General features: G+C 46.2%; 1 protein-coding gene across 1 annotated transcript; it reads right to left on the reverse strand.

Moving 5' to 3' along the window:
• Nucleotides 1-4,175: 4,175 nt before the first annotated feature.
• On the reverse strand, nucleotides 4,176-11,251 carry LOC148213922 (uncharacterized). The gene is made up of 4 exons (XM_088129653.1): nucleotides 11,101-11,251; nucleotides 8,692-9,457; nucleotides 7,822-7,948; nucleotides 4,176-6,655 (listed from the first exon to the last, which is right to left on the reverse strand). Exons 2-4 carry the CDS (start codon nucleotides 9,424-9,426, stop codon nucleotides 5,826-5,828), a joined length of 1,692 nt encoding a protein of 563 aa, XP_087985779.1. The 5' UTR covers nucleotides 9,427-9,457; nucleotides 11,101-11,251; the 3' UTR covers nucleotides 4,176-5,825.
• Nucleotides 11,252-13,030: the final 1,779 nt, after the last annotated feature.

The raw sequence follows: 13,030 nt of genomic DNA on the forward strand, positions 1-13,030 counted from the left end.
ACCAGGCGCATATTTCATACAAGGGGCACCCACTCTTAATCAGGAGCCAAAGAACTAGGAAGGTCTTTTGGCTTTGCAAAAGGCAAGGGAGGATGGGCCTGCACGTATTCCCCGGGGGAGTGTTCCAGATTGTGGGGAGCAATGCTGAAAAGCCTTGTCGCCTGCCTTTCACCCCACAGATCTTTCTTTAAATATTAAATATCGCCTCTTTAAATATTCAGACTGGATAAGTAGAGTCAGTGTCAGCAAGACAGTTCCTGATCTCTAATCCTTATCTATCTATCTATCTATCTATCTATCTATCTATCTATCTATCTATCTATCTATCTATCTATCTATTCAATTTCAAGGCCACCCAACTCCCTAGTGACTCTAGGTGGCTTACAGATAAAAATTATAAGAAAACAAAATGCATCAAGGAAAAAAGAAGACAGCTAACTGGAAGCAAACAGCCAGCCAATAACCAACTAACCAACTAACCAACAGTGTTATGCTGTACAGGACTTTAAAGAGAGCAACCAGCCCTTTGAATTGGGCTCAGAAGCTTACCAGGAGCCATGAACCAGTCCTAAAACGGATGCGATGCTGGGCCGTCACAGTTGTTGAGCTGGGCAGCATACAAGTTTAATACGTTATTATGGTTGGTTGCAGTGTCAGCCAGATGTTTAGACAGGATTTGGCATTTTTATCCATCTATCGAGTCCTTCCCAAGGACCTGGGATAGGCAGAAGTTGTTGTCTGATGGTATTCAAGGTATCGTCACAGGATGTAAGCTGTTCCAAGTAAAGCTGCCTTTTGCAATTGATGTCTTCCTCTTCCTCTTCCTCTTCCTCTTCTTCCTCTTCTCCTCCTCCTCAATTGGGTTTGACACATCAGCAGTCTGGCTGCCGTATTCTGCCCAGCTGCAGCTTCCAAGCTGTCTCCAAGGGCAGCCCCACCGCCTTTGCCTTACAGTAGTCCAGCCGCATGGTGATTGGGTTGAGTTACCATCACCAAAGCCTCTTGATCCAGGTAGGGCCTTAGGCGGTGCATGTGCTGGAGTGGACCAAGGCGCTGCTGGCCACAGTTTCCACTGGCGGTTTAAGCAGGAGCTATGAGTTCAGGAGGACCCCCAAGTCACAGATCCCTCTTGGGGGGATAACCCCATCAGAGGTAATGGCTGGGGTCAATGTCACCCTGCCCTCTGTCTGAACTGCACAGAGGGTCTCAGGAGAATGGCAGACAGGAGAACCAATGGACTGAGGAAATTGTGGTCAGCGGCTTTGAACATTTATACCAATTGTAAAGGGGGTATACATTTAACAATACAATTCAGTTTTTGTTTTTTTTTAATCTTTGTTACCCTCTGGCCTGCAAAGCCAGAATGATTAAACTCTCTTTGGCTGTTGTGGAGGAGAAAAGACTGGCCTATTGTAGACTGAAAAATTCTGTTTTTTCTTAGTAAAGCACCTTATTTATAAACACATTTATCAGGTGCTTTACATAGGAAAAGCAGAATATTTCAGTCCAAAATATGCCAGTCCTTTCTCCTCTACAACAGCCATAAAGCACCCCAATTGTAAGGTGGTGGATTAAAAAAATTAACCCCGCTCAGCCTTCAAATCGAGTGTAGGCAAGGGTAAGAAGAATACATATTAAGTTGTCGGAAAAAGGCAGAAAATAGGAAATTGTTAATTCAGCCTTCCAGCAGTTTTCTTGATAGACCAGCATTGCTGGATTCTTTCTCTCCCTGAAATGTTTCTGTTCCAGATGACTGTTGAAGTTGAAATGTAGTGCCAAAGTTTTTTTTTCTTTTTCCTCCCCCCTCCAGATCCCTTTTCCTTTAATGTTGTGTCCTTTAAATTAGGATGGGCTATTGGAAGGTCAGCTCATCCTGGGGAAAGTAGATCTGCTGGGATCTATGCCCCTTTGCTGGGGAAACAGGCACGCTTTCTAAACAGGAGAAACAGCCTCCACCAGACCGTCACCGTCCCTCCTCCCAGCCACAGAGAAACAGTTCTTCCCCATTTTATAAGCCTTCCTTTGCTTTAAAAGAGTCTCCTTTAATGACCAATTATGCAAAGGATCTGCAAGCTCTAGTAATCAAAGCCAAGGAGCACAGTGAAAAAAAAATAGAAGATTAAATATAAAGAAGACCAAACTATTGACAACAGGTGGAACCACCAGCCTAAGGACTGACAATGAAGATGCTGAAGTGGTGGACGGCTTCTGCCTTTTGGGATCGACTATTGACAGAAAAGTCAAACTAGTCTTTATTAGGAAATGAGAGTTTCTTATTCTGCTCTCTCTTGTGACAAGGGCTTTCAGAAGGACTCGGGTTCAAGTTGCCAACCCCATCACGGAGATCCCAAGAAATGTTGTTCCAGAGGGCAGAGAATCAGGGGTTAAAGGAAGACATTGACCAAAAGGAAAGGCAGTTTCTAGGATCTCTGAAAACAGAATTCTTTTAATATACTGCAGTTTTGCATTATTTCTTTTTTAAAAAAACAATGATCTGGTTTGCAACTTTCAAAGCCAAGTAAACTATTTAAACACCATAAAGTAGACACTGTAACAGCTACCTTTCCCTGTTCCTGACAATCAAAATGCAACAACTTTCCATGATGCTCAAAATCCAGGACTTGATGGAGCTACACTACTCTCTCTAGTTACGGCATACAGGTAGTCCTTGACTTATGACCATTTGCTTAACAACTGTTAGAAGTTACAACGGCACTGAAAATAGTGACTTATGACCAATCTTCACACTTACAACCATTGCAGTGTCCCCATGGTCATGTGATCACAATTCGGGCACTTGAAAAGTGGCATGTATTTACGACTGTTGCAGTGCCCCAGGGTCATGTGATTGCCATTTGTGACCTTCCCAGGGGGTTTCCAACAAGCAAAGTCAATGGGGGAAGCTGGATTTGTTTAATGACATGATTCACTTAACAACCATGGTGATTCACTTAATGACCATGGCAAAAAGGTTGTAAAATTGGGCACAGCTCACTTAATGACCACATTGCTTAGTGACAGAAGTTCTGGTCCCAACTGTAGTCATAAGTCGAAGACTACCTGTATGCGCTCTGTATCTCTAGAAGCTGCAGTTCAGAACAGTTCAGCAAATTGCAATCTTTCTAATATCACAGAGATCCATCATAACTCAGTCAGGATGTATTTTTTTTAATTATTAAAAAGTTAAATTTGTTATTTCCCAACGAGCAAGGAACGTGCTTGGTTTTGCAGTTAGTCTAAGCATCAAACCTGGGGGGGGGGGGGAATGATAAAATGATGTCATGTTGCTCTCATGACAGAACCACCAGAAGGTATATTTACAGGGCTGTTCTCAGAGTGTGGTCAAAAAGTCAAGGTGGTGATCCCAGCGGCACAGTTAAAGCTCTGCCTGTTTTTTATGAGTGTTGTGTGTCTCACACTCATAAAAAACAGGCAGAGTTCAACTGCACTGTCATAGCCACCCACTTAACTTTTTTGACCATCCTCTGCAGATCCCCCCCCCCGTGTTGACAGCATATCACTGAATAATTCAGTCTTCAAGCATTTTGTGGCTGGGATGCAGAATAGTTGATCTTCAATGGATTATCTGCGTTTCCAATTCTTTCTGCTGCGTTACCTTCCTCCTTCCCCAAATTTTAATTCGTGGTTGGCATTTTGCTAAAAAAAAAAAAAAGCAGGTGAACAATAACATGGGGGGAGAGCAGACTCCTTGTTTTGAAATGTTTCTTTTTTGTATATAACTATGTTCAAAGTGTTTTCAAAGTGACCTGGCTTCCAACATTTAGTCTTTTACCACATATTCTGCAGACAACCTAGGGAAATTCACAAATACGTGTTTTTTTAAAAAAAAGGAAAGGTGGGTTAGACTTGATTATAACTCAGACTTGTGCCTGCTCAGGAAACCCTTCAGAAATGTGGACAAGGGTTTTTTATACCACGGATGTCTTGACTCTGTCCAGTTATTACAGCAGTGAAGAACACCAGTCTTATTTGTCACCTTACTTGTCATCTTTTCAAAAGAGAAATTTATGAAATGAATGTAGCTCACTTTCTTATAGACCAATGTTTCTCAACCTTGGCAACTTTAAGATGCGTGGACTTCAACTCCCAGAATTCCCCAGCCAGCCTGGCTGGCTGGGGAATTCTGGGAGTTGAAGTCCATGCATCTTAAAGTTGCCAAGGTTGAGAAACACTGTTATAGAAAATAAAGGTGCCTTTCACTTTACATTGACGACTTCAACATGGGAAGAATAATTCTTTTCCACAGATGCTTGGAGAGTCCAAATCTGCAAGGAATGCTTGATCTTGCAAAAGAGAAGGAGTGAGGGACATTTTATTAAACACACTAAGGTCGGTTTTGGGGCGTGGTGTCTTAAAAATCAAAGGACTGCTCTTGATCACTCAGGGAGAAATACCAAAGGTGAGAAAAAGTAAATAAACTGGACTTGCATTTTAGCAAAGCAATTTGGGGATTTTACACAGCCATGTGAACAGGTCGGTATGCCCTCTCTCCTCTGTGCCAGTTGAAGGTTAGTCAGAGGAAGGGAACCCGTCTCGTCCACCCTCCAAATGGAAATACTATGATTGGCATCAATTTGTTCCCCTACCAGCACAACTGGTAGAGAGGAAGTATTTTTACTCTCCTGCCTTCCTATGGAGGAAACCAAAGCCCCTGAGAAAACTAATTAAAAAAACTGAGGACTAATAAATTCTGCAAGTTTTTACAAGACTGACTTTGTGAATTCTGGGCATTGTACCTTCTATCCTCTAAGTCAGTGTTTTTCAAACGTGGCAACTTTAAGATGTGTGGACTTCAACTCCCAGAATTCCCCAGCCAGAAAAACACTGCTTTAAGTGGTTGGTGTAAGAACTCTCTCCTAATGTTGCACCAAGATCTGCCTAGCAATCTCTCAAAATGCTCCTTTCTTTATGAAGGTTTCTGTTTTGCTACCTCATTCTCAGGGTTTGTGACCATTTATTTCACGCGGTGGTGCTACCAAGCGTGTTTTACTGGTGGAGGTGGCCGATATGTGTGAATGTCTTCTGATACATCTTCCCACCCTTCTGAAGCCTCTCCCTACAGTTCCCAAATGGAAAAAGTCTGAATTGGAAGGAGAATCTTCCTTTGGGATTGTTCAGGAATCCCAAAGAATCTTTCCTTTCAGAAGTTCAGGAATCGAGGGTGAATGCAGATCACCAGACCATACCATGAAAAATAGAGTATTCGCACACACACACCCTAGCCACTTCATCATTAAATAAGGGCAAGAGACAGTCCGTTTGTATGAGTTAGTTCCCAGACTGATAGATTCAAGAGACTGTTATGTAAACAACCAGTTGTGAACTTTCCCGGTATCAGTGAACAGACCTGCCTTCTCATCAGTTTGTTAGAAGGCTGCAAAGAAAAGAATTAGAAAGTCTTTTCCTGGATAAGTTGGTCCTACACTGAAAATAAAATAGTTTGTTTGCTGGAATTCTGGTAACCTGGTCCCTTATGTCTCAGTAAATCTTGTTAAAGAGAACTCTGCGCTGGAAGAATCACTTTCAGTTTAGCAGTTGCCAAAGAGCCTGGCTCCACTGTGAGAATTTCACTGCCTTTCTCTTTTGCTTTGAATGAGACTTCTCAAGAAAATTCACTTTCATCAAATGGAATGAAAACTGGTAGGAAACTTGTTTTCTTTTTTGGCAAAGGATCACTTTTTTCACTCCGATTCCTAAAACACGCGTGCTCAATAGTTACTCAGATGGCTTGTGTTTATTCTTGTGATCTACACAAGCAGCGAGTCCTTGAAGGAGCTTCTCCCTTGGTCCCCCCACAAGCCAGGTCAAGTGCTGTTCTTGTCGTCACTGTGTATGCTCTGGTGCCGAGTGAGGTGCGCCTTCCGGATAAAATCTCTCCCACACTTGGAGCATTTATATGGTTTCACTCCGGCATGAATCCTCTTGTGGTTAATGAGCCCCGACCCTGAATGGAACTGGCTGCCGCACTGCAAACATTTATACGGCTTCTCCCCCGTGTGGGTCCTTTCGTGGATGGTCAGAAGGGAGTTGCGGCTGAAGCATTTCCCGCAGGCAGGACACTTGAAGGGCTTCTCGCCCGTGTGGCTCCTCTTGTGCACCAGGAGGTGGGAGCTCTGGCTAAAGGTTTTCCCGCAGAAGGAGCATTTGTACGGCTTCTCGCCAGCGTGGCTCCGCTGGTGGTAGATGAGGCCTTGGCGTGAGTGGAAACTGCTCCCACACTGCGTGCACTTGTAGGGCTTCTCCATGTCGTGGGTCCTCTGGTGGAAAATCAGATGCGAGCTTTGACCAAAGGTCTTCCCACAGATCGAACACTTGTGATAAGGCCTCTCCGGAACGGGGATATGATCATCCGGTTCCTGTCTCAAGTCCACCCCAGACAGGATGTCTGATTTCTGGGTCTGAAAGAGCGGGGGTTTGCCCAAGATCTTCCTACTGACTACTGAAGCAATGGATACGGCTACTTTGTTCCGTGTCTGGATTCCTTGCCGGGGCTGATTCTGGAAGAGCTTCCCCTGCTCGGGGATGCGGGAAAAGTTCTCGGCGGGTTGTCTTTGGGGGATCCAGCATTGTTCTCCTTCCTCAGCTCCTTCCTGCGAACTGCTTCTCTCCGTATGATCATTCGTGGCTCCGTACTCTGTTGGAATGAGAAAAGGCGAGACCGTTGACCTCATTTCTTTATGCTGCTTCCTTCTATAAGCAAATCTTAGGCTATTAATGCAGCAGTCAGGAGTCGGGGGCACCTTTTCTGTCCCAGAAATTGTATTAAAAGGCAGACGTTTTTGTGAACTGCCATTCATTTCATCAGTGAGTCACAGATGCTTTGCGCATCTGATGAAGCGAGCTGCAGCTCGTGAAAGCTTCTGCCTTGTAATAAAATGTCTTGGTTGGAAAAGGTACTATCAGCATCCTTCTGATTTTTTGCTACATAGACTCCTATAATGTAGCAATCTTTTAAAAATATGAATGCTAATTCCTGGTAGCTCTACAGCAGGGGTCTCCAAACTCTTCAACTCATCGGTTTCAGATTGTTGATCGATCTTCAAACATTTATTATATGAAAATAATTTAATAAATGCTACTTTAACTAGCAGTACTACAAAGAATAATAACAGCAACAACACTGACCCTTTGGATAGTCCCATCAACCCTTGGGGGTCAATACTGACCACTTTGGGGAACCCGGCTCTAGAGAATCACAGAGATGACCTTGAAGAAGGAATGTGGCAATTAAGCAAACATGATTGAAGTCCAGGCCAGAAAGAGAACAGAAAAAATTTAAACTGGCTCTCCCTTAACCTTCTTGGGTATAAGAGAGAGGAGGGGAAAATGCTGTCAATCTTTCAAGATGCTGTCAGTCTTTCATTCTAGCACTGAAGATGTTACCTAGCCGGGTAATGAAACATTTGCAAGAAAAGAACCAAGCTCAGAGAATCCCCAGTTCAACCCTGAGCTACAGATATTCTCTTCTATCAGTCTTTCAAGATTCTGTTGTTCCAGTCTAGATCAATAAAGTTTCAGTAATTCTTGTGGAGTCTGTTTCCTGAACTGGCCTATCTCAAAGGGCTGACAGCAGCAGAGAGACCTCAACACTGCCCCCTTCTTTTCTGAGGCTCTCTTACACCGGGGTTGAGTTCAGATTTGTTTTCCCCACATGCAACTGTTGCTCTACGGTCACATCTTAATGACAAGAGTGCAGTCTTTGCCAGACTAGCAACAGATGTCACATAAACACACTGAATCACACCTGAACCAACACGGGCTAAAACCGAGAGCTTTCGAGGCTGCGGGTGCAAACAGTACCTGGGATGCTGCTGTCACCCTCCCTTTCTCTTTTGGCCCCTCTGTGCAGCTGGCTCTGGCCCGGATGCTGGGAAGTTTGTTCTGTTCCTGAGAAACCAACAGCTACTTCCTCGCATGGCATGAAGTCCTGAAACATGAGTGAAGATCCACTTTACCCAGCTACATGAAACTAAACATTCGTCTAACCCAGCATGGTCTTTCTGAAGGGGGACAGTCAAGATACCGCCAGAAAAGCAACATGCAGGGAGAAGGCCCTCTCCTGGTTTGCAGCAAACACAAGAGTGAATCCAGGAAAAAGTTTTGTCTCTGACAATAGGTACCTCTGGATAGTTTGCCACTCAGCTTAAAATCCATAGCTTACTTATTATTTGCCTTTATCAGGTATCATAGAAAATCTATCTATGTGGTTGCTAGGAGTCGAAAACAATTTGATGGCACATCATCTATCTATCTATCTATCTATCTATCTATCTATCTATCTATCTATCTATCTATCTATCTATCTAATTATCAGATATGGGCAGAACATGCAAGATTCTTCTAGCTACTTCAGCCACAAGCCATTGATCTATCTACTCCTAATCAGTTTCTCTAATCTAGTCAGTTTCTCAGTGGCTGGTACAGTAGAATCAGGTCGACTGGTGTTAACAGTACATAGCAGGGCATATACCAAAAAAATAAAATAAAATAAAAGTGCTATGCATGCAGCGTAGGTCAATATTAAAGCCTGGTGAATATTAAACCCAATCCCCTTTAGAAATCACCAACGATGCTTTGCGATTCTTCTTCCTACCCTGGTAAGTTTGAGACAGGCTCCATCCCCACCACTGACCTTATGCTCACGGGTGTATCAGGATCAGTTCTCCTCACCTGTCGCCCCCACTTCTCCCTGTCCTGCTGCCTCTGCAGAAAATCCTCGGCCAGGGCCACTGCCTGGGAGCAGGTATCGGGGCCCCGTTCCCTGACCCAGACCTGGATCTCTGCCGGCAGGATAGTCAGGAACTGCTCCAGGATCAGCAGCTCCAGGATCTGCTCCTTGGAGTGTCTCTCCACCTTCAGCCACCGGCGGCAAAGTTCCTGAAGCCGGCTGCAAGCCCGCCTTGGGCCCTCGGCCTCCTGGTAGCAGAAACGCCGGAAGTGCTGGCGCTGCTTCTCCCGGCTCAGGGCGATTCCCCGCAAGATGGCCGCCTTCACTTTCCCATAATCCTCGCGGTCTCTGACCTCCAGGCCATTGAAGGCCCATTCAGCTTGCCCACTGAGGGCAGGCAGGAGCCGGGCTACCCACTCGTATTTCGGCCACCGGCAGGCTTCGGCCACTTGCTCAAAGGAGGTCAGGAAGCCCTTGGCATCGTCCCACAGGGTGGGCTCCCGAGGCGGCTGAGGAAGCCCCCATCCTGAGCCAGGAGGCTCCATTTCCTGCAGAAAGTGCGGCCGCTGGGCTTCCCAACAAGGAAGGAGCCCTTCACCCAGTTCCTGTTTGACCTTCGGCTGCAGTGGCACCCTTTCTGGGAATCTCCCAGTGCTCCCAGTCGACACCAGCTGAGGGCTTTTCCCTGCCTTGCCCGACCTTCTTGCCACCTTGAGACCCATCACCGGATCTTCCATTTTCAAGACGGAAAGAGCTCCCGCAGCCTCTCTGCAGATGGAGAAAGAAGACATGCAAGAGAAGGTTTCTCGCTGGGGAAGAAAGCGGATAAAAGTGCGGAAGGGAAATCCTTCCCTCGGTGGGCTGGCTTCAGAACCAGCCTCTGACCTTCCTATTGACGCCAACGCTGCTTTATTTATTTGGTTAGAGAATTTGTATAGCTGCCCATCTTAAATAACTTTGGGAGCTAACAAAGAAAACTGTGCTACAAAGCCTATACCAGTGTTTCTCAACCTTGTCCATTTTAAGATGCGTGGACTTCAACTCCCAGAATTCCCCAGCCAGCAAGGCTGGCTGGGGAATTCTGGGAGTTGAAGTCCACGCATCTTAAAGTGGACAAGGTTGAGAAACACTGGCCTATAGAAAACCAAACCAAACTATATATAATAATCACAGTACAATAGTAATTGTGGTACAACAGGCAAGCTGCCTCAGGACCAACACGTGACACCAACATGGATATATTTATTTTAGCCCTTTATTTTGCAGGTTTTAGATTAGGTTTATTTAGAGGTTTTAGATGGATGCCACTAACAATCAATGGGGGCTGAGGGCTCAGGGGAATGGATCCATCCTTAGTGATCTTTAAGATGCCAGGAGGAAAAGAAGTTTATGAACTTCTGGGTTAAAGAGTTGTGAGTGTGGGGCCACCACGGAGAAGGCCTATGGTCTCATCCATGTTCTCCTTAACCGAAAACGAAGGTTAACGAGGAACATGAAGGCTTAACTGGCCTTCCTAAGACATTCTCACGTTTAGAACTATTATCCTGTTTCTTTCACATGGGTGCACGATGGCAAACAAGACACAGAACAAGCCAACTTGCCCGAAGTCAGGTTGTTTGTTCAAACGAGTCCAATTTTATTTATACTCACAGGAAGGGGAAAAAAGCTCTTTCCCATCTCTTTCATCTATTCTTTCCTTATTCAGGAAGGAAAAAAGGACAGCTAGTTCTCAGTGAGCAACCACAATCAGGACTGACAACTTGGTCGTTAAGCAAAGCGGTCACTAAGTGAAACTGCAACTGGGCTTATGATCTGACTTCAGCTTTCCTTGGCTTTACAGACCTGCGAAGGTCGTCAACATGAGGACTGGTTGCAAAGTTACTCTTTCCTCACCGTCGTAACTGCAAACGGTCACTAAACAAGGCCGTCACTAAATGAGGAGCACCTGTAATTCTAATCCAACACCTTTGCGGCTCTCGATAAATCAGAGGCTCGTGTTAGTGAATGCCCAGGAGTGCACCTGCCTGTAAAAAAGCCACATGTCAAGGGGAAGTAGAGCCGTTCTTCTCTGATTATTTATTGACACGATTTATCCACTGCCTCAATCCAAAGAAACTCTATGTCCTTTTTTTTTCCAATACAAGGACGTCTGTCTCTTGCACTGGAAGCCCAACCTTTCCTCTTCAAACGCCTTCAAAATCGGAAGGGAGACTTGCCCTGATCCCCCCTCCTAGTCGTCTCCTTTGTTTGCTTCTTCTCCAACCTGGCGCCCTTCAGCTGCACTGGACCTCAACAGGCGTGCTCCCTTGGGTTGGTTAAGGATTATGGGAGCTGAAGTCCATGCTCCTCTCTGACCAGGTTTCCTCCTGCCTCCCACCAACCTACCCGCCCTTTATTTTTTAAAAACTCACCCAATTTTCCTGAACCTGACTGCACGCGGCAGGTCTCCCTCGCGGCATATGCCCGCCGTGCAACTGTTGCAGGGAAAGAGAAATGCCCTTTTGAATGCATCGGCATCCCAAGGAGGGTGGAAAACGCCTGTTTCCAGAGGGAGGGGAATAAACGTCGGAACAGGAAAGGGGTCTGGCCGTATTTACCTTCTCCTTTTTTAGCTGGGATCTCCCTTCCGCTTCTTGCCCTCTAGGAACGCCTCCTCCAGGAGTTCACTAGACTTAACTCCTTTCCGCCCAGGCTTCTCCCAGACTTTCCTACATAATGGGCCAATATCTGATTTTTTAGATAGATAGAAATGATGTTGCGCTTCAGTGGTTAGACGGCCTAGACGTTGGCCTCTGCATTTAGAGCTGTTTCATATTCAAAGTTTAAAGTGCTTTTCACTTGGGCTAAATGCAAGTCCCCGTAGGAGATGCCGCACGCTAAATCAATCAATCAATCCGGCCGTTGGGCTGGCTGCGGGTAATGGAAGTTGTAGTCCCATACAGCTGCACGGCGCCAGTTTGGAGAAGGGGAGTTATGCTTTCAGCAACAGAGAAACAATCATGTTCGCATCAATAAAATAGCCTGCCGCCACCCAACCCCCGGCTTCTTCCCTCTGCCCTGAGCATTGACCGCGATTCAGAGGGGAAACCGGGATTCGAACCCGGTGACTTCCTCCTGCCCGTCCCCCCGCCCCGCTCGCTCGCTCGCTCGCTCGCCCCCGCGCCTGTCTCTTGTCCGAAGGCGTCGCGTGCCTGCCACCTGCTGGGCGTCGCCGGCCGCTCTCCCGGCTCCCCCAGCGGGATCCCTCCCTCCCCACCCCCCCTCCTCCCGCGCAGCTTTCCTGGCTCTCGCCACGCTCTGCAACCCGGGTCTTCCGTTGGCTGGGTTCCCACGACCTGCTTGCCCAGGCTTAACATAGCCCAGACGGATTGCAGTGATTTATTTGCAGTGCTGCTTTCCCTGAGAGTTCAAGAGGGTGCCCATAAGAGCGCAGGGAGGTGGCTCAGGTCATTTTATCCCCACAGCGGTCTTGAGAAACGCAGCGAACCCCGTATTCTCCACCATAAATGAACCTGCCTGGCCTGGGTCTGCATACCAATCTAGGCCAGTGTTTTTCAAACTTGGCAACTGCAAGATGTGTGGACTTCCACTCCTTTGATGTCAAACTGACATCAGCAGCTACGTGGGTAACCCTACCAAACATTATTACTGTTATTAATAATGTTTAGGAATTAAAGGTAGTCCTCACCTACCGACCGCAATTGGGACTGGCAACTCTGTTGCTAAGCAACGTGGTTAAGTGAAATGTCATGTGACTGTGCCCGACTTACAATGTCGGTTTGTCAGTTCTGGCCGTGGGTGGCATCATGTAACCATGACTTGTGACCTCCGGCTGGCTTCCCCATTGACTTTGTTCGTTGGAAGCTGGCTGTGAAGGTCACAAATGGCAATCACTTGACCACAGGACACTGCAACCACCATAAATGTGCACTGCTTGCCAAGTGCCAAAATAGCGATCATGTGACTATGGGAACGCTGCAACAGCCACAACTTAGAGGACTGGTCATAAGTCTCCTTTTTCAGTGCTGTCATAACTTTGAATGGTTGCTAAACGAGTGGTTGGTAAGCAAGGACTACCTGCAATTTGATAAAGGCAAAATCTCTGAGTTGGGCTCGCTTCCTGGTGATTTCACAGACTCATTCCTGTAATCCATCTTGCAACAGCATGAATGTGATTTTTCACTGCTTTCTTCTTTGATATTTTTCAACTTAGAATCTTAGGTTGGGAGAGACCTTGGAGGTCTTCTAGTCCAGCCCCTGCCCAGGGCAGGAATCCTCGGACCACCCCAGACAAATGGCTGTCCAACCTCGGATTGAAACCTTTGCTTCTCACTCTAGTCT

This window comes from Python bivittatus, unplaced genomic scaffold (assembly GCF_059951505.1).
Source record: "Python bivittatus isolate LINGU-HERP-01145 unplaced genomic scaffold, Pbiv_v1 ctg000810_np1212, whole genome shotgun sequence".
NCBI lineage: Eukaryota > Metazoa > Chordata > Lepidosauria > Squamata > Pythonidae > Python > Python bivittatus.